Below are 20,802 nucleotides of genomic sequence, written 5' to 3' on the forward strand. Positions count from 1 at the left end.
TAGTGTACAATCTGTTTTATGTACAGAGTATGTAGTTTTCAGAGTAATAATAATTCCAATATAAAACAAAATATTTACATTATCACAAATCATCAAGTCAAATAATTTCAAAATGAAAGCCATTTTAGTATGCATATTCCTTCACAATCTGAAAGACAATTTCAACAAGTGCCCTCCTCAAATACATATATGTATGAAAACTCAGACCATGGTCCTCATGTGTAGAACAAAGGAGACCCTGGTTAGCATATGTGTGCAACTCTGACCCAGGGCCACACTATCACTATATTCCTATCATAATTTGTATTACAGGCCCAGGTTCACATTACCTTGTACAGTGTACAACAGAACTCGAGACCTGGGCTCTGTTTGTTATGCAGTATAACTGATTCGGCTGTTTTTAAATGTAACATTTTCTGGTATAAAACCTGCAAATGTTAAGCATACCTAGCAAGGCTTTGTGAAGGCTTGCCCGAAAGCAGCATCAAACTACAAGCCTAGTCTAGGTCCAACCTTATTTCGTAAACAAACAACTCTTGTTTGACCCGTTCAACTGTTTGGATTGCAATAAATGAAAATTCCCCTGGTCAACACATTTAGTACTTTATAATACTCACCAAGAATCTAGCTCTGACCTGTACAAATGATGATCAACTGATGCCAAATTGATTGCATACAGTAATAATCTCATTGTTATTGTATCGCTATTTACAAACATCATACAAACCATAGCACAGCATTTGATAATATAATCATGATTGATATAAAAATTGATTGGAAAACATCAAAACAAAATATACAGACCATTTCAATAAGTAGCCATTACCACACAACCCTTGACCATATTACACAAAGGGATTGAATATCATGGTAAGACTCTCCATATCACATTTATACTCGTAACACATATGTTCTGTCCAAAAAATTCCTAATGTCCTATATTGAAGTATGAGAACTATTTTCATTAAAGCTTATATGGCATTAAAAATTAATTAGTTCTCTACAGGAAAGCATGCTTATAACAAACTCCAGGGGACGTAAGTAATTAGTTATCTACAGTAACACATGCTTATAACAAACCCCAGGGACCTAAGTAATTAGTTCTCTACAGGAAAGCATGCTTATAACAAACCCCAGGGACCTAAGTAATTAGTCTACAGTAAAACATGTTTATAACAAAACCCAAAAGACATTAATACATTTAATTCATTCCTGGTACATATTGCACTCCTTTCCCTGTTGTCTAGTATACTGGACAAGGTTTTGAGTACTCCCTTCACTGTTGTCTAGTAAACAGGACAAGGTTTTGGGTACTCCCTTCACTGTTGTCTAGTATGCTGGACAAGGTTTTGGGTACTCCCTTCACTGTTGTCTAGTATGCTGGACAAGGTTTTGGGTACTCCCTTCACTGTTGTCTAGTATGCTGGACAAGGTTTTGGGTACTCCCTTCACTGTTGTCTAGTATGCTGGACAAGGTTTTGGGTACTCCCTTCACTGTTGTCTAGTATGCTGGACAAGGTTTTGGGTACTCCCTTCACTGTTGTCTAGTATGCTGGACAAGGTTTTGGGTACTCCCTTCACTGTTGTCTAGTATGCTGGACAAGGTTTTGGGGTGACTAGTATACTGGACAAGGTTTTGGGTACTCCTTTCACTGTTGTCTCGTATACTGGACAAAGTTTTGGGTACTCCCTTCACTGTTGTCTAGTATGCTGGACAAGGTTTTGGGTACTCCCTTCCTTGTTGTCTAGTATACTGGACAAGATTAGGGGTACTCCCTTCCCTGTTGTCTAGTATACTGGACAAGGTTTTGGGTACTCCCTTCACTGTTGTCTAGTATGCTGGACAAGGTTTTGGGTACTCCCTTCACTGTTGTCTAGTATACTGGACAAGCTTTTGGGTACTCCTTTCACTGGTCTAGTATGCTGGACAAGGTTTTGGGTACTCCCTTCACTGTGACTAGTATACTGGACAAGGTTTTGAGTACTCCTTTCACTGTTGTCTAGTATGCTGGACAAGTTTTTGGGTACTCCTTTCACTGTTGTCTAGTATACTGGACAAGGTTTTGGGTACTCCTTTCACTGTTGTCTCGTATACTTGACAAGGTTTTGGGTACTCCCTTCACTGTTGTCTAGTATACTGGACAAGGTTTTGGGTACTCCCTTCACTGTTGTCTAGTATGCCAGACAAGGTTTTGGGTACTCCTTTCACTGTTGTCTCGTATACTGGACAAGGTTTTGGGTACTCCCTTCACTGTTGTCTAGTGTACTGGACAAGGTTTTGGGTACTCCTTTCACTGTTGTATAGTATGCCAGACAAGGTTTTGGGTACTCCCATCACTGTTGTCTAGTATGCTGGACAAGGTTTTGGGTATTCCCTTCACTGTTGTCTAGTATACTAAACAAGGTTTTGGGTAATCCCTTCACTGTTGTCTAGTATGCTGGACAAGGGTTTGGGTACTCCCTTCACTGTTGTCTAGTATACTGGACAAGTTTTTGGGTACTCCTTTCACTGTTGTATAGTATGCCAGACAAGGTTTTGGGTACTCCCATCACTGTTGTCTAGTATGCTGGACAAGGTTTTGGGTTCTCCCATCACTGTTGTCTCGTATGCTGGACAAGGTTTTGGGTACTCCCTTCACTGTTATCTAGTATGCCAGACAAGGTTTTGGGTACTCCTTTCACTGTTGTCTAGTATACTGGACAAGGTTTTGGGTACTCCCTTCACTGTTGTCTAGTATACTGGACAAGTTTTTGGGTACTCCTTTCACTGTTGTCTCGTATACTGGACAAGGTTTTGGGTACTCCCTTCACTGTTGTATAGTATGCTGGACATTGTTTTGGGTACTCCCTTCACTGTTGTCTAGTATTCTGGGCAAGGTTTTGGGTACTCCTTTCACTGTTGTCTAGTATGCTGGACAAGGTTTTTGGTACTCCCTTCACTGTTGTCTAGTATGCTGGACATTGTTTTGGGTACTCCCTTCACTGTTGTCTAGTATACTAAACAAGGTTTTGGGTACTCCCTTCACTGTTGTCTAGTGTACTGGACAAGGTTTTGGGTACTCCTTTCACTGTTGTATAGTATGCCAGACAAGGTTTTGGGTACTCCCTTCACTGTTGTCTAGTATGCCAGACAAGGTTTTGGGTACTCCCTTCACTGTTGTCTAGTATGCTGGACAAGGTTTTGGGTACTCCCATCACTGTTGTCTCGTATGCTGGACAAGGTTTTGGGTACTCCCTTCACTGTTGTCTAGTATGCTGGACAAGGTTTTTGGTACTCCCTTCACTGTTGTCTAGTATGCTGGACAAGGTTTTGGGTACTCCCTTCACTGTTGTCTAGTATGCTGGACAAGGTTTTTGGTACTCCCTTCACTGTTGTCTAGTATATATATATATATATATGCTTGGCACGGTTTTGGGTACTCCCTTCCTTGTTGTCTAGTATGCTGGACAAGGTTTTCAGCTGTTTATTATACCAGACAAAGCATGCTTTATATAGCTGATTGTCTATTCTAAATTATCAAAAACGGCCTGGAGAAGTTTGTGTACCTTAAAAGAGTACACTGTTGGATAATCAAACTACTCAGTAGTGAAGTGCACATAAAATCATCCTAACAACAGGAGAATTAATTAATCCATTAATTACACAGTACAATCCTATGATGGTTTCATTGATCAATTTTTTTTATCAATATTATTACGGTGAAGCAATTAAGCTTTAACACATGTTTACAGTTTATAACAACAAATTAACGACTAATGTACAAAATGTAATTAAGTACAGCTAGCATTAATTCTGTAAAGAGGTAAATTATTATCTACAAATATAACATAAATGTCTATATTGGTGATCTGTATATATAAATAACGAGATAATGTCAATCACTTAATTTTTGTGAATATCAAATTTCACAATTGTTCATGAAAATTCAAATTTGTATGATGAACGAGAGGTATATAAACATTTGGCAGATATTCAAATATGTGATCAATTCTATTGATGACGCAAAAATAATATCTTGTGTAAAATATAAGCAGTTTATATTATCTGCATATGCCCTTTGTACTTGGAATTCATAGTGATGTTCAACATTGTGAATTAACACGAGATATGATGATAATGTTGAGTGTATGCCCTACATATTTCTATAAGTTACAATACATGACATTTCAATAACGGTTATTACAACAGATATATATAGTTACATAAATGTCCAGGCCCTGTCTCTAGATACCAGAAACAAGAAGGTTTAAGAATTATATCACTGCAATGTCCAATTAGATTACATTTAACAATAGAGTTTTTGATACATGCATTGTGATTTCCCTCGAGACCATTAACATTGTCCCTAAAGATCACAAATATCATGATATTCAATTTTCATCACGACCTTTTCCCTCAAAATCACAGATACATGTACTGTATCTTCATGTATATTGAGACCACCAATATAATGATATCAGATCTTCATCATCGTGGCTTTGTCCCTTGAGACCACCAATATAATGATATTAGATATTCATCATCGTGGCTTTGTCCCTGTAGACCACTGATATGATATTCGATTTTCATCATCATTGCTATGTCCCTTGAGACCACAGATTTGATGATCAGATTTTCATCATGGCGATGTCCTTGGAAACTACAGTCACAACACCTTCATCCTCTGAGTCTGGCTGAGTAGGGTTAATTCCAAGCACTCTTTGTTTGTGGCGTTCCTCTGCTCTCTTCTTCTTTTCCAATTTCTTCTGTTCTTTCTTTTGTTTATTGGATATGGTTATTATGCTCTGAAATTGATAAATGATGAATTTATAAAGAATAAATTGAATATTTGGATATTTTTGCTAAATTCTTTCTAAGAAATAGTTCAATATAAAAAGTTTATTTATACTTTTAAATATATTTATATTGGCCCCAATATCCATCAAAATTAAAAATCTTTAATAGAACTTTTAAATGACTGTTTCATTAATTTTGAATATTTATTTGTGTTTTCAATTATGGCTGCCATGGTAACCAGTTATTATTTGCATAAATTAAAGATATTTGAATTTTGACAGTTTTTTTCACCTAGTTTTCTCTTAGCTACCATAAAGCGCCTTTTTAAACAACCTTTATATTTATCCTAAAGATGTATTACAAGTGCCTACACATTATCCTTTGATATTAAGTTTGTTCAAGCATGCACTCTATAGTTAAGAGGAGAAAAAATATGCAAAATATGACAATATTCACTGAACATTATTTTTCTTTTCTAATTTACGCAAATTTGAACTTGTTACCATGGCAGCAATAAATAGAAATACAAATAAATAATTTCATGATAGTATTTGGGAAGTATTCAAAATTCAAAATTAAAGATATAAATGTTGGAAAGTTTATCTAAAGGTTTTGAATTTTGATGCATTTGGGGGCCAAAACGCACCCAAACCATACACAGTCCTTTGTTGTATTCAACAACCTTGTAGATTTCAAAGACAAATATCAATCTAAATGCGGGGTCATTTGAAATGTCTATCTAAATAAATAAATTATTTACAAAGAAGAACATTTGCAGACTTACCTTGGCACTGTGAGTCTTGGGCCTTGCTCCACTGGCCGAGCTCAGTGATCCGTAGCCAGAACTGCCCCCGTAACTGTTGTCACGCGAGTGTATGGGTGTGAACATCCCTGTCTCAGACGACACACCACTGTCGGTGGAGGTTACCTCAGAAGGGCCTGAAGATGAATATTCCTGTTCTCCTAGATACCAGAAAATAATTTAAAAAAAAGTATAGATTAAAAAAGGAGTAGGGTTGAATTGATTGACCATATGCTACAGCTTTCTTGTGTGAAATACACTTCAATAATGTGTTTATATTTACTGACAATTATTTTTCAATCTGTATCTCCAGATGGCTATGTAAATTCCTACATAATAACACACACTAAGAAATAACACATACACAGGGATAATCTTTTATATTTCAAGGTGTGTGGTTAAATACATGTTAGGTAATTCTTCACAACATTAAAACATATCTAACACCTCTGTGCAACACAATTCATTAAGCAACCTATATAGATATAAATTTCATTCAGGACTTGCAACAGAACCTGTTTACTTTTATAACAAACTTGTACATATATTTTACTATGAACACACTTAAATTATTGCGACCTAAGTTGAATACTAAACTTTTTGATAATGAGCTGTGTCATTCTATATACAAAAACTCAGACAGATGAAGGTGAATCTATCAAAAACTTGCAAATGTTTGGCACTAACAATACATCAACACTAGACTAGTACTGGACATATGAATGTACTTCAAGATAACCACTGCAGTAGTCAAGACCCAGGCTACATTCACGTATCCCGGTTGAAACGGTATGTGTAGCGCAGAAATTTTCCACGATAAACGAACACACTTGGACCGTTCTATAAGCAGAGCTAAAAATCCACAGTTTCGGAGAAAAAACACCAGTGTTTCAAGAATATTATGACCTTCTTTCATCCGTCCACTGAATTACCTAACGTAACTTAAAAACTACATGTGACTTGACATTGTTTTAGAAAGAAATAACGCAAATTGGCAATAGTCAGCATTTTAGTTTCGGTCAGGCACGTCTGGACCCCTCAATCTAAACGTGCCAAATTTTCCTGAGGTCAGCCTCGGTCCAGATCTGTACCTGTCGTTTTCTTTACAGGTTCAACCGATTCAACCGTTTCAACCGGTAACGCGAATGTACCCCCAGTTGCTCAGCAAAGCAAAGACAAGGGGAGGTAACTCCCATGCAACATTAACTTTAGACAGGGTAGCATACCTTCCATCTCCATCAGTTGTAGAAGTTGACTGATAGCCAAGTCCACATCATACTGGCAATCCATCAACGTCTCCGTCACCCGGCCTTCATCCTTTACAACAACAAAAAGTAAACCCTGAGCAACATCTCTGTCACTTTCTTCATCATTTACTAAAGATGGTAAGCAACAATCTAATAATATTGTTTGCAATTTTCATTGACTATATCAGAGTTATTCTTTTAGATCAGCAGCAAAATTAAAATAACCCTGAACAAAAGCTTAATACTCAGCTTTTATGCTTCACAATAATGACAAAAAGGAATGGAAAAGGTTTCTTGAAAAAAAACACCCAAAGGTTCAGCTTTGTTACTCAAGGCAATGAGCACAATACCGAGAGAAATTAGGAGAATTTTTTTTTATTTTTTTTATTTACTTAAATTGTAATTTGTTCCCCAATTGTTTTAAGGAAAAGATTTCTCCTACCTAGAAGTGGGGGAAAATAAAGTAAGTTCTACTTAAAACACTGCATTTCACCTTGGTATTTCAAAGGTACATACCATACATCCAGTGGCGGCCATTACTTCATATTCTATACTCTGTTCATCCCTCAGTGCTGACACCACACCTTGACCTCTGACCTCTTGCTGAACTTTCATAGCAGAGGATGTGTTGATCTTCATGGTCGGTCGTCCAGACTTATCAGACCCACAGTCCACCTGTTGAGGATATTGGAAACAAAATGTGAGAAACAGGTATTTAGCATGAGGCATTGTAGTCTATGATTGCCATTTGAAATCAACCTGTGAAATATGGGAGAGACATAGTATTGTTTCAGTCATTGCTCTTGAATTGGTTGGTTTACTGCAATTTTATTTGAAACATTTGCAAGTGGTCTATGTTTGCAAACCATATTTTGATGATGCAAACTTTCTCGTTCAGCCTGTATGTGCCAACTGTGTCATTTAAGTCTACTCTTAATTCCTTGAAGGTTTTCACATTATATAAATATGTGAAAACTTTGAAGATCAATGCAGAGCAATACTATTATGTAATAATAAGGGGTATGATTATAACATCAAGTAAATACAAGTAGTAATTTCAAAATGATTGCCATTTAAAATGTGAAATACACTGTACTTAATTCATCAACCTTAATTAATAATTTTGCAATTATGATATAAGGAAACAGAAGCTTTCAAACTTTGACTTTCAACCTTTAATTAATTAGGAACTGACCTTCAGTCGGAGATTGGCTTGGGATTCTGTGTTGTCACTGAGGTGTCTCACACTGGAATAGTGGTCACCATTGTGGTAGGCGATGTGTATCTGTCGAGCATTGGGCGTCGGCTTGGAAAGGCCCTGAATCTATATACAAATATAATACAAACAGATGTAAGTAACAGTCAAGTATACCATAGTTTTCATACAGAACACACAGCAAATTGCTTTAAACTTTAGAATAGATCATATCTATATATGTATGACCAAAAGTTTAGTTTTCACAGATATTCCTTCAGATCCCTTTCTGCAAATTATTTTCATTGTTCTTTTCACAGCTTTCTATTCCAATGATAAATCACCATTAAAAAACAGCCTTTTTAATCTAGCCACTGTTATTGACACTAGCTGGAAAAATGAGACACCTTCGCATTAATACATTATATGAAAGAAAATTATGTTTAAAGCAGTCTAGCCATGTTGAAGTTTTACTCACAGAACACTGTTTATTATTATATACATTGTATTACGTTTACTTCATCTTCATAACAATTTGTCATTAAGGTCCCGCAAGGTTTGATTTTCTCTCCAGAAATGATTTATCAAAGCTATATTGACGCCAGAAACAAGGTTCTAACGCACGGTTACAGTTTTGGCAGTGATACTGGGACCACTATGTTGTTTTCCTGTTGAGTGTACATACCAGAAGGAAGGGCGAGCTGAGCTGGTGGATGATTACATTGACCTGTTGGAGTCTAGCAAAAGCTACGATAGCATCATTTCCTGCGTACGTACCAATTTTTCGTAGATTCTGAACTGAAATAAGATAAAAAGAAAATATAATACATTGTATACAAAGCTTAATGGAAAAGTCTATTTAATTTGTAATCTTGTCAGTGAAAATTTCCAATTTAAGCCATTGTTAGCTTTTCTAGATCTCTGCAGTAATTATAAATGCAGATCTTATAGAGCTACAGTAGTGTGTGATGCATAGCTTTATGTAGTAGATTTTGAGATTTGGAGTTATATGGGAAGACAGAGTACACAACCATACATCAATACTCAGGGACAATGGCTGTTTACACCTAATTAACTCCTCACACTCAATCTTATAAATACAGGGTCCATCAGTTTTCTACATGAAAACCAAATCAATCATTTTTGATCATTTTTATACCACTTTTTTTAAAACAATACATATTGGTATAACTTCTAGTTGTAGTTGTAAGTAGCACATATTAGTGTAGGTGTAGTCAACAGGTGACTTATACAAACTACCAGGGGTCATTAGGTGCTAAATCAGACTTAGGGATTAGTGGGCGCAAGAGTAGAGGTGTTTATGGGTAAGAGGTCTCAGAGTATTTCAGAGGTCAGAGGGGTCAGGAGAAGAGGTGTTTGTAGGTTAAAGCTCTGAGGAAGACGGGTTCAGTGGTGAGAAGGGTTAAGGAAAGCGGGTTTTAGAGGTGAGAGGGGTATAGGAAAGCAGGTTTAAGAGGTTAGAGGGGTCATGGGTAGAGGGGGTTAAAGGGGTCAGGGGTAAAGCGGGCAAGAGGGATCAGGAGTGGGGTTCACAGGTTAGAGGGCTCAGGTAGTAGGGTTCTGAGGTTAGAGGGGGGCAGAGGGGTTAGGGGTAGAGGAGTTCAGAGTTTAGAGGGGTCAGGGGTAGAGGGGTTTCGTGGTTAGATGGGTCTTGAGAAGAGGGATTTAGAAGATTAAAGGAGTCAGAGATAGAGGGGTTCATATAATACAATAGGTAAGATGGTCAAATGGTTCAATAGGGCAATATGATTCAGGTTCCATAATGAACCAAGGAATATCATGTCTATTTGAAATTACACAAGATGATTTATACAAGGGAAGAGATCGATGGGCAGTGTTAACTGGTATATCATTCTATGTATCAAAACTCAGGTGTTAGAGGCCTTCAGGGATAATTCATTTTAGAAAATCAGACAGCAGAGTTTAAAAATTAGAGAAGATCAATTATAAATGATTTTCAAGATAATTCTATTGGAGAGGATTGTGACAGAGCTTAAGGGTTAAATCAAAGTTGGTTAGATTAACTAACAGGGTTAGGAATATCCAGCTTAGATAAAGTACAGGTAACAGGTATGATCCAGGATAATTAAATGGTTATAGTGTTAGCGTAGATAAAGTTCCACCTGAAATCATGAATAGCTATATAAGTATATAGATCCAAAATTACTGTGATATTATTATTGAACACCTAGAACTCACTGTGTCGATCAAATGGAACGTCGTCCTCCACAAATGGTTCAAAGTCTTCCCGGTGTTCTGACATGAAGTTGACAACATCATATCGGTACTTGAAGTGGTTCCTACCATGACCCTCCAGTTGGTCCCCCAAAGCTCGGAATAGACAATTCCTAGAAGAAATATTTACATACACTTAGCATTACAGAAGTCTTTAGCAAATCACGGATGGTCAGTCTGTTGACAAATTGGCTCCCAAGTATTTAATTAAGCTGCAGTTACCATTTTTCACTTATATATCCATCTATAGCACTTGTTGAGAAAAAATGCTAACCACTGTTCATCAATGGTTTAATGTGATTCTCTGAGGTAATCCACCAGTATTATCAGAGCATATTTCAATATGAAGTCACATGACCATGTACCAACAAGGTATAACAGGTAAAAAAAACTTTGTAAAGTAAAGATACAACAGAACTCAACTTCTCCTTTGAAAGATCCTGTAAACTAAGAGACCATATCAGTGTTTCTTAACACATCAACAAACAGGATGTCTCAGATCTTTTACACCTTCATCCATCCCCTGGAATATCTCCTTTATTCATGTGTCCCCCTGCCAGGATGTCTTGTACATGTACTTACCCATCTCCTGGGATATCCCTCAGTTGTAGACCAATCTTGCTGAGCTGCATCTTAAAACTTGGAAAATTACCATCGTCAGAGAGGTAAGAGACTACCTTTCTCTCACGTTTGTGGTGCTCTCGCACAGCCCGCTCCTCCCGCTTCCGTGACACAACATCCTGTCGGTAGTGCTGAGACTTTGTCATTCTCGGATCATAAACGTACTGCACTCCCCTCGCAGACATGGAAATAGACTAAGGACCAAAGCTGTCCCTATAAATAGAAAGATAGTGTTAAAAATTAAGCAATGAAATCCAGTGTACGTATTTATAAGTCAGTGCAAGTGTTATTTCCATGATGGATGCTACCTTTAGACAAACTTAGAATACTTCATTTCCCGAGATGCAGGTTTATGAAGACTTAAGTTACAATTAGCAACTATACAGTTGCGTGATAAAACAATCATTATTATATACTTGAAAATTTCCTGCAATCACATTGCAATTGGCCGGATCCTATACACGTGACAAGTCCTCAAAAACTCATGTAGTCTGGTTATCTGGTGAAAATCAATTTCTAAATATAGCCTGTATTTATTTTACACAGAGTCTCGTTCCAGAACATTACAAATTGTATTGTTGAAGCATATAATAAAACAGTTATGGGCTTTTGTGCTGGTAAATATAATGTGATATGAACCTGAAAAAGTTATATAGACCTCGGCTTTACCTCAGTCAAATTATCACTTTTTCAGGTTCATATCATGTATCCACATCATATTCACCAGCACAAAAGTCCATCATCGTATAATGTTTTACATCATGCCCAATACATATATATATACAGTATACACACAACAGTAGAGTCAGTGCCTTGTTATTTTTTGTTGTCACTACCACAGTCCTCAATTTGAGGACATGGCATTATACTGGGATTTGACTGAGAAAATGATTTACAAGGCAGACCTTGTCAATGAGTGGTGGTATATCATACAAATGTAATAAGATGTTAAGTGTATACTTACAAGAGCAGGATAAGTTTAGTGTATAGCAGCATTAATATCTTCATAAGAATGTTTTGTCACTGTTAAGTCATGAAGGATCTTCGTATGTATGTTTTGTCACTGTTAAGTCATGAAGGATCTTCGTATGTATGTTTTGTCACTGTTAAGTCATGAAGGATCTTCGTATGTATGTTTTGTCACTGTTAAGTCATGAAGGATCTTCGTATGTATGTTTTGTCACTGTTAAGTCATGAAGGATGTTGAGTTTATGAAGTTTGACTCCTGATTAGGTACATATTATATAGTATTTATGGTAAACCAAGTGCTTAAATATTTGGTTAGTTTATATAAATGTATGGCTGTGCCTCATTTAGTCAAGTGTGTAGATGTATTGTAACTTGTATCTATAGCAATCTAGTGTGTGTATACGTAACACAGAGACTCAGCACCATTTATGATCCAAATGATTTGGCATAATTTAGTGTTTAAAGCAGAAACAAATGCTCTAAAACATTCAATCAATCTGTCAGAATCTAAAATAGCAGCAATAGTGTGTGCGTCATGAAAACTAATTAATTGAGAGTTAAATCAATATCACACAAAAACAATCACGTCAAGGAAGTCACATGCACAACTGCTTAAATACATCAGCACATTAATCATATAGATGAAAGGGCAAATCGATATAAGACCCTTTCATGAAAGAAAACATTTGGTCAAGACACATCCTGTACATAACAAATACACCAGTGTTCTGTATCCTAATTAGGAACCCCTATGTGTGTCTACAAGAGCCTGCTATTTACAACATGTCCAGTATATGAGTCTCTTGTTGAGCAGGCTGAGACAGTTAATTATCAAATACCAGAGGTATTATTCCCATCTTCTCAAGATCAGCTCCCTTCCTATAATCAATACTTAGTCAGACACTTAGCTATAGTCTACTTAAACAAACTGGCTCACCCACAAACAATACAAATACTGTTGTACATAAAATATAGCTGTATAATACTTAATGCTAATATGTAACGACTCAATGTTCCTTGGACATAAGGTATACAATACAAGTATAAAATGGACAGGTAACAACTAATTTGCAACCCAAATGACTGTAATGGTACACTTTAATGTAGACAGTAAATCTTAACATTTTGTAATTTAAATATGCTAAACAATAATGAATTCTCAGCAAATATGTCTGTTCCCTTTGTCCAGGTGATATCTTACCTCACATCGCTGAACAAATGTACACAGAAAGTGCCAGAGCATTTTTTTTTTATCTCAATAAATCAATGATACACGATACCAGTCCTATCTGGTACAAAACAACAACAAAAAGGGTAATACACACTTTGAATGTATAATATGACTTTGTGAGCAGGTCAAGGTCAAGGTCATTTGGTATGTCAAGAATTACAAAGGCAACTGGTGCATGTATGAAGAGAATGTATACTGTGAGCTTAAATTTGAATTCATGCAGATCAAGTGTTTTTCACGTTTTCATCCGGAAATTATACTTGTGCAGAGTAGAATTCATGGAAAAGTCGGCATTCCATGATGTTTTATCTCAGCAAAACATTTTAACTTTTAATTGTGCTCTTAAATTTATTCCTATTAAAATCCTTAATTTGGTGTTTGTTAAAAAGATAATGTTTACTGCTTTGATATTTTTAACTTATAAAAAATTTGAATGTGTCGTGTAAACATTTTACCAGTATTAAAACCATATGCATGTTTATAACATGAATGGAATATACTTCAAATTGGATGTAACCAATTACCTTTTAATAAATAAAGACATTTGTCAATAAAGCAAAATTTTAATTCATTTAAAATGTAACAGGACATTTGATTGTTCAATCAAAATAATATGCAAAAGTTTTATGTACAGGGGTGGTTGGGTTGTGCAGTGGTTTTATGTACTGTTAGGGTTGGTTGGGAGGTGTAGTGGTTTTATATACTGGGGTGGTTGGGAGGTGTAGTACATGGTTTTATGTACTGGGATGGTTAGGCTGTGCAGTGGTTTTATATACTGGGTTGGTTGGGAGGTGTAGTGGTTTTATATACTGGGGTGGTTGGGAGGTGCAATGGTTTTATGTACTGGGGTGGTTGGGAGGTGTAGTGGTTGTATGTACTGGGGTGGTTGGTAGGTGTAGTACATGGTTTTATGTACTGGGGTGGTTGGGTTGTGCAGTGGTTTTATGTACTGTTAGGGGTGGTTGAGAGGTGTAGTGGTTTTATGTACTAAGGTGGTTGGGAGGTGTAGTACATGGTTTTATGTACTGCTAGGGGTGGTTGGGAGGTGTAGTAGTTTTATGTACTAGGGTGGTTGGGAGGTGTAGTAGTTTTATGTACTGGGGTGGTTGGGTTGTGCAGTGGTTTTATGTACTGTTAGGGGTGGTTGAGAAGTGTAGTGGTTTTATGTACTAAGGTGGTTGGGAGGTGCAGTGGTTTTATGTACTGTTAGGGGTGGTTGGGAGGTGTAGTGGTTTTAAGTACTGGGGTGGTTGGGAGGTGTAGTACATGGTTTTATGTTCATACTGTTAGGGGTGGTTAGGAGGTGTAGTGGTTTTATGTACTGTTAGGGGTGGTTGAGAAGTGTAGAGTGGGTATGTACTAAGGGGGTTGGGAGGTGTAGTAGTTTTATGTACTGGGGTGGTTGGGAGGTGTAGTACATGGTTTTATGTTCATACTGTTAGGGGTGGTTAGGAGGTGTAGTGGTTTTATGTACTGTTAGGGGTGGTTGGGAGGTGGAGTGGGTTTATGTACTGTAAGGGGGGGGTGGGAGGGGTAGTGGTTTTATGTACTGTTAGGGGTGGGTGGGAGGTGTAGTGGTTTTATGTACTGGGGTGGTTGGGAGGTGTAGTGGTTTTATGTACTGTAAGGGGTGGTTGGGAGATGTAGTGGTTTTATGTACTGTTAGGGGTGGTTGGGTGGTGCAGTGGTTTTATGTACTGTTAGGGGTGGTTAGGAGGTGTAGTGGTTTTATGTACTGTTAGGGGTGGTTAGGAGGTGCAGTACGTGGTTTTATGTACTGGGGTGGTTGGGAGGTGTAGTTCGTGGTTTTATGTACTGTTAGGGGTGGTGGGGAGGTGCAGTGGTTAATGCACTCTCCTTTCACAAAGGTGGCCGTGGGTTTTCTGCAGGTACTCCGGGTTCCTCCTACATTAAGTCCCTCTGCACGCTTCAATCCAGGCCATCAACATTGATTTATATAGGTTAGAGAACTTGTTCCCAATTGTTGTAGAATAAATAAAGTTTATATTATATATCGACTGTTTGTCTGTAGTCTCAATCTTAGATATGACTATAATGCCTTGAATTTGAAATTTTAGATGCATTTTTAAATTTGTTGTAAAAATTTTTCCATAAAAGGTGTGAAAATAACACTGCCATGAAAATGACCTTGTATACAGTAATTATAGAGATTATGTGTTGTATAGGTAACAGTGTGTAAAGCCACAGTATTGTTATACATATTGTGTTTGAGATTTTAACATTGCTAACAATCTGGAAAGTAATACTGAGAGTCGGCCATTAAAACAATTATTTCAGTCGTTCATATTTACTTTTTGAAAGGGATTTCAATTATAAAAACATTTTTTGAAGAAACCACGCAATTTGGATGAAATGTAAACAGGTGCAATCTATGATGAAATAGTTAAAAGACTTTGTCCAAAAAGTTCAGTTTAAGGTTGAAAGCCAAACCAGAGGTACAGCAAATTGATATAGTTAACAGTTATAAGCAGAGCTAAAATTGAAGCCTAGCTAATAATGGAAGTTTAAAGTATATTATTTAGTGTTTGTCTGTAGAGTTAAAAATTACTATACAGGTCAGTTATGAATTCCTAAGTGCATTAATGTACTAGTAGTGAGTACCAGAAAAGCTGTTAGATCATGCAGGTTGTGTGACTCCTGGTGTAAATATAAGGGACAATCAAGGTATATATATTTGACCTCTAAACATGTACTCATACACTTATACACTCCTCTTAAATTGTTTAACTGCCCATAGTGAAATTACTTACAATAAGCATGCTGAACGAATCTAGCCCCCAGGCTGAAGTTAATGGTATTTAGAGGTTAGCAGGTTACAGGTATATATACTCTTTTTAATACAATATATGTATATGTAATAATGAATTGTGTATGTTATAATATGGTATAATGGGGGTGGAAAGTTTGGTGTACAACTTTTAAAGCTGTATAATACCATGGAGCAGAAAACTAATAATTGTCACCTTTTGATAAAAGGGAGACAAATAAATCAAAGTGATCATTACAATACACCAGTATTTTATTGTACTATGTCAACTACATGAAAGTGTTTGACCATCTTTTGAAGAAAACATTTACAGATATCATGAACCAAGGTCTTTAAGAACGTAATTTGTTCATGAAATATTTTGTTTTATTCTTCGTACACTATGGGGAAATTTTCTTAAAAGCTTAAAATGAGAAAGAAAAGTTGGCATAAATTATCACACCTTAGGAATTTGATAAGATGCAAATAACAATTAGTTTATAGGCTGACATGGACACATAAATCACTGATGGTATCTTAGTGTCAGGGGTTTGTACCAAGGTGCACTTTGTACCAGCTACACTTAGGGAGATTGGGACAACTTGCCATTAACCTGTATCAGGTGTACCAAGGTAAACTGTATCCGTCACTATGGTATTTTGTGTGGGTACATCCTAAACATTCGGGTTATTGTCACATTAAAAATCATGAACAAATATGGTGTACTTTTTCACATCGCTTTTTATAATTTTAGTATATGTAGGTTAATCAAATACATGTACACAGTGAGTATAGGATTGAAGTGACAATGCAACATTTTTACAGATACTTGAACAAATAATTTCACCACCACACAAAAACCAGTACATTGTGTATTGGTAAACTTAATTTCCGATTAAAAGAAAAAAACCACAAAATTAATAAGCTCTAAAACCTGTATACATGTACACGTATAAATGAATCGTCAGGTAATATATATCTTATTTATATATATTAAAGTGCGGGAACCATTAGCTCAATTAGACGCGATGAATTTATTTATTTTGAAATTTTAGATTATTCGGTCTGATTATTTAAAATTCAAATTTGATAATTAACATTTCAAATAAAATTTTGTTTATGAGACTTCGACATAGTTTGTATGGCTACCTTACATAATTAAGCACTTGCAATAAAAATAGTTGAAAAAATAAAGTCCTACCTGGGCCGTACCTTATCTGTATATCAACATCATTATAAACACTTCTGTGTCATCATTTATAACCGTCTGTAGCCCACACAGTGTAACCGACATAGTTTGTATAAACACCAAGTACATTGGAATAACTATCCATGCATGGCTCCTAAAAGTGGGGTTTGAAATTAAAAGGATGGTCTCAATGGCAGCAATAAATACCAGGTACATATCTCATACATGATGAACCTATGCAGTATTCATAAATGCGCTAGTAAAAGCATGTGAAAAATTTATAATTCTTTTCTGAAACAATAATTTAATGTTTTGTGAATGTAAACCTTGATGAGATTTTGTTTTCAAGTTTTAACATACATTGATGAGATTTCGTTTTCAAGTTTTAATATACGTTGATGAGATTTCATTTTCAAGTTTTTACATACGCTGATGAGATTTCGTTTTCAAGCTTTAACATACATTGATGAGATTTCGTTTTCAAGTTTTAACATAAGTTGATGAAATTTCGTTTTCAAGTTTTAACATACGTTGATGAGAATTCATTTTCAAACTTTAACATACGTTGATGAGATTTCGTTTTCAAGCTTTAACATACGTTGATGAGATTTCGTTTTAAAGCTTTAACATACGTTGATGAGATTTCGTTTTCAAACTTTAACATACGTTGATGAGATTTCATTTTCAAGCTTTAACATACGTTGATGAGATTTCGTTTTCAAACTTTAACATACGTTGATGAGATTTCGTTTTCAACCTTTAACATACGTTGATGAGATTTCGTTTTCAAGCTTTAACATACGTTGATGAGATTTCGTTTTCAAGCTTTAACATACGTTGCACTGATAAATGATTATGATGAAGCTTCTGCGTAAACAAATTGTGCTGTTTTTATAATGTGATAAGATGTACAGGGATGTACAGTGTGTATATAACAAATTGTGCTGTTTTTATAATGTGATAAGATGTACAGAAATGTATATAACAAATTGTGCTGTTTTTATAATGTGATAAGATCTACAGGGATGTACATGTATATAACAAACTGTGCTGTTTTTATAATGTGATAGCTAGGATGTACAGGGATGTACATAACAAATTGTGCTGTTTTTATAATGTGATAAGATGTACAGGGATGTTTATAACAAATTGTGCTGTTTTTATAATGTGATAAGATCTACAGGGATGTACATGCATATAACAAACTGTGCTGTTTTTATAATGTGATAGCTAGGATGTACAGGGATGTACATAACAAATTGTGCTGTTTTTATAATGTGATAAGATGTACAGGGATGTATATAACAAATTGTGCTGTTTTTATAATGTGATAAGATCTACTGGGATGTACAATCTAAAATTTAGAACTAAAGTTCTAGCCTACAGGTACCATACTTAAGATTACCTCAGATTACATAATAAAATTAAGCCTCTGTTTCATTTGCAACCTTTGTCATAACAAAAAACTTTCTAAGTCTTTTTTCCCAATTCTTTAATACCTCTCCTTACAGTAATTAGGCCAAACAAAACATATTTGATGTTTCCGGTAACCCTTCCTACCCTAACATTTTTAATGGCAATTTTCAAAGAAGCAACGTTAAAGTCAAGTTCATTCTCCTATATAAAACATTTAAAAGTTTCCTACATGTTACAGGAAACACATAATCTTTTTCTGGCTTTACAAAACACCATTTACATGACTGTTACAGGTATTGTCAGGAACCTACATTTTGTAATTCTAAGTTGAACAATTGCCCAATACTATCCAGGATCCCTGTACAAGACATTGTATGGGCAGATCTGGTCGACCAGTACAAACCTAACGAGTATAATGACCAAAAAGACTAAGGAAGACATAGGAAAAACAAATGAGACTGTCGACGTCTTAGCCATACAAAAGTAAGACAGGACTTAAAAAACGTTTGCCTTATATTTGTTTTTGGGTGAAACAATCTAGTACAGAATGACTCTTGACAAACAAGATTTAAGGTGAAATGACCTGATATCTACCTGGTATCTAAAGTACATGTATATAACAAAATATTACATGGCCAAATAAACTTTAAAACCCACGTATTGGTGACGCTTGAATATGTTGTGATCATATGCATTTTCTCTAAAATATCACAGGAGTATAGTGAAATTGTGGTAAAAATTACAGAGCAGCTTGATCTCTTGTCAAAATATACATGTTATAATGAGTAATCCGAGGCAGCAAAAACGTAAAATGGAACAGCAATCTTCAAACCTTGTTTTTGTTTTTATTTTATTCTCTTAACCATTACCATGAACATTTCTACGCAATTACATCCTGAAGATTATTACAAGTTATGGGTCAAATATATGATTCAACTTTTAAGTGATACTGTTTATGTATATGTTACCAGTATAGTTTTTCAAACTTCAATTAATTCGACTCACTATTTTCAAAATTATTCTCTTAAATAGTCAATCTGTATCAACTGTTCAAACCTATGTTAATATTTACATATATACTTATACCACATGCTGTAACCGGAATGGGAGAAGACTTATAAAGGCGTCAGCCTGTTGTCTAATGCTTTTGTGTTGGAATTGGAAACGATAAAATATCTTGAATTGAAATATTATAATATATAAGTGATATCTAAGTAATGATCATCTAAACTAAACCAGAAATTCTAAAGACTCTTGGCACTCAAACTGAACATTTTTATTTTTATTGACAGCTCATGATCAGTTCCCATATTTAGAAGATTACATAATGTCATGTAATAGGGACAGAGCATGTGCAAGATGTTTGGTAAAAGACAGCTAGATATATGAATTAAAATCGTAGTATATACACATTGTATATATTATTGTACACAGTATTAATTGTTACAAGGTTATTGTTTACAGTTGTTAATTAAATTGCAAGCATGAACTATTCTTACTTAAGTGACACTAGTATCAGTTGATTATGACAGCTGTCACAAGTTAGGGGGCACCTGATCATGACCAGTCAGAAGAGTGGTAACACTTGAGTCAGATCTGCTTTTCTCTTATAATTATAATCCAATGAGGGAATTTTTATCTCGCAATTGGTCGTATACTTTAGAATACATATCAGTAAAGCGCAAATCTATTACAGCAACATTGTTTCAACAAAACATCGTACATTATATAGCAGGAGAAATATGGTGGAAACATGAACTGAACTGCATACAATTATCAAATAAAGTCCTACCTTTAGGATTAAATAAAATCACTTGGTTTGAAACCTGCTGAAATTTAACGATTCTGTGTTTTCTTCAAATCTGTCTCTGACCCTGGTGCTGACACACCCTTCTCTGTGAACAGGTATGTCGGAATTAAAACACCTTTATAACTGAAAGTCTATTTTTAACTCCGAAGAAAAGCCGGCGAATTTCATTGCTCACCAGGTGAGACTATTACTAGCTTGTCCGACCGAACAGACACTTACCCGACCAGTGTGTGGGTAGATCTATAGGCCTACCTGTTTACTCTAATAGCGTGACAGGTAGACCGTGACTGGCCTTTTAAATATGTAGGCCTAAATGGTTGTTCATGAATGAAAACCGGTCTTGTGCTGACATTAGCAACATGGAGCAGGGGGTTTGGGGAATAAAAGACTATATATTTATCTTTTATGGCATTTGCATACCTGTCTTGGTTCTTGCTGATCTTGTAATTTCTATGATAGGCTTGGTTAAATTCATTTCCTAAATATCAGAACGTATATATATTGCATTGTCCTTAGCAATGA

General features: G+C 35.7%; 1 protein-coding gene across 4 annotated transcripts; it reads right to left on the reverse strand.

The window, feature by feature from the left end:
- Window positions 1–4,588: 4,588 nt before the first annotated feature.
- On the reverse strand, window positions 4,589–20,786 carry LOC110463977 (OTU domain-containing protein 3-like). Of its 4 annotated transcripts, none has more exons than XM_021518948.1 (9): window positions 20,701–20,786; window positions 10,860–11,111; window positions 10,242–10,390; window positions 8,707–8,819; window positions 8,022–8,150; window positions 7,343–7,501; window positions 6,806–6,896; window positions 5,562–5,740; window positions 4,589–4,785 (listed from the first exon to the last, which is right to left on the reverse strand). In XM_021518948.1, exons 2-9 carry the CDS (start codon window positions 11,081–11,083, stop codon window positions 4,609–4,611), a joined length of 1,221 nt encoding a protein of 406 aa, XP_021374623.1. In that variant the 5' UTR covers window positions 11,084–11,111; window positions 20,701–20,786; the 3' UTR covers window positions 4,589–4,608. The 4 variants fall into 4 exon arrangements, with proteins under 4 accessions (XP_021374623.1, XP_021374626.1, XP_021374622.1 ...); XM_021518951.1 differs by lacking the exon at window positions 20,701–20,786 and adding an exon at window positions 20,500–20,543; XM_021518947.1 differs by lacking the exon at window positions 20,701–20,786 and adding an exon at window positions 20,263–20,493.
- Between the last annotated feature and the right edge of the window lie 16 nt (window positions 20,787–20,802).

The sequence above is a fragment of the Mizuhopecten yessoensis genome, unplaced genomic scaffold (genome assembly GCF_002113885.1).
Source record: "Mizuhopecten yessoensis strain PY_sf001 unplaced genomic scaffold, ASM211388v2 scaffold10949, whole genome shotgun sequence".
In the NCBI taxonomy this organism is placed as follows: Eukaryota; Metazoa; Mollusca; class Bivalvia; order Pectinida; family Pectinidae; genus Mizuhopecten; species Mizuhopecten yessoensis.

What these genes read in the sequence shown, in the direction of transcription:
- LOC110463977 (XM_021518948.1), bottom strand. Translation starts at nt 11,083, where the DNA reads ATGTCTGCGAGGGGAGTGCAGTACGTTTATGATCCGAGAATGACAAAG. An exon ending in AAGCCAATCTCCGACTGAAG is followed by an intron (nt 7,502 to 8,021) that starts GTCAGTTCCTAA and finishes TATCCTCAACAG; the next exon opens with GTGGACTGTGGGTCTGATAA. An exon ending in TGGCCGCCACTGGATGTATG is followed by an intron (nt 6,897 to 7,342) that starts GTATGTACCTTT and finishes GTTGTTGTAAAG; the next exon opens with GATGAAGGCCGGGTGACGGA.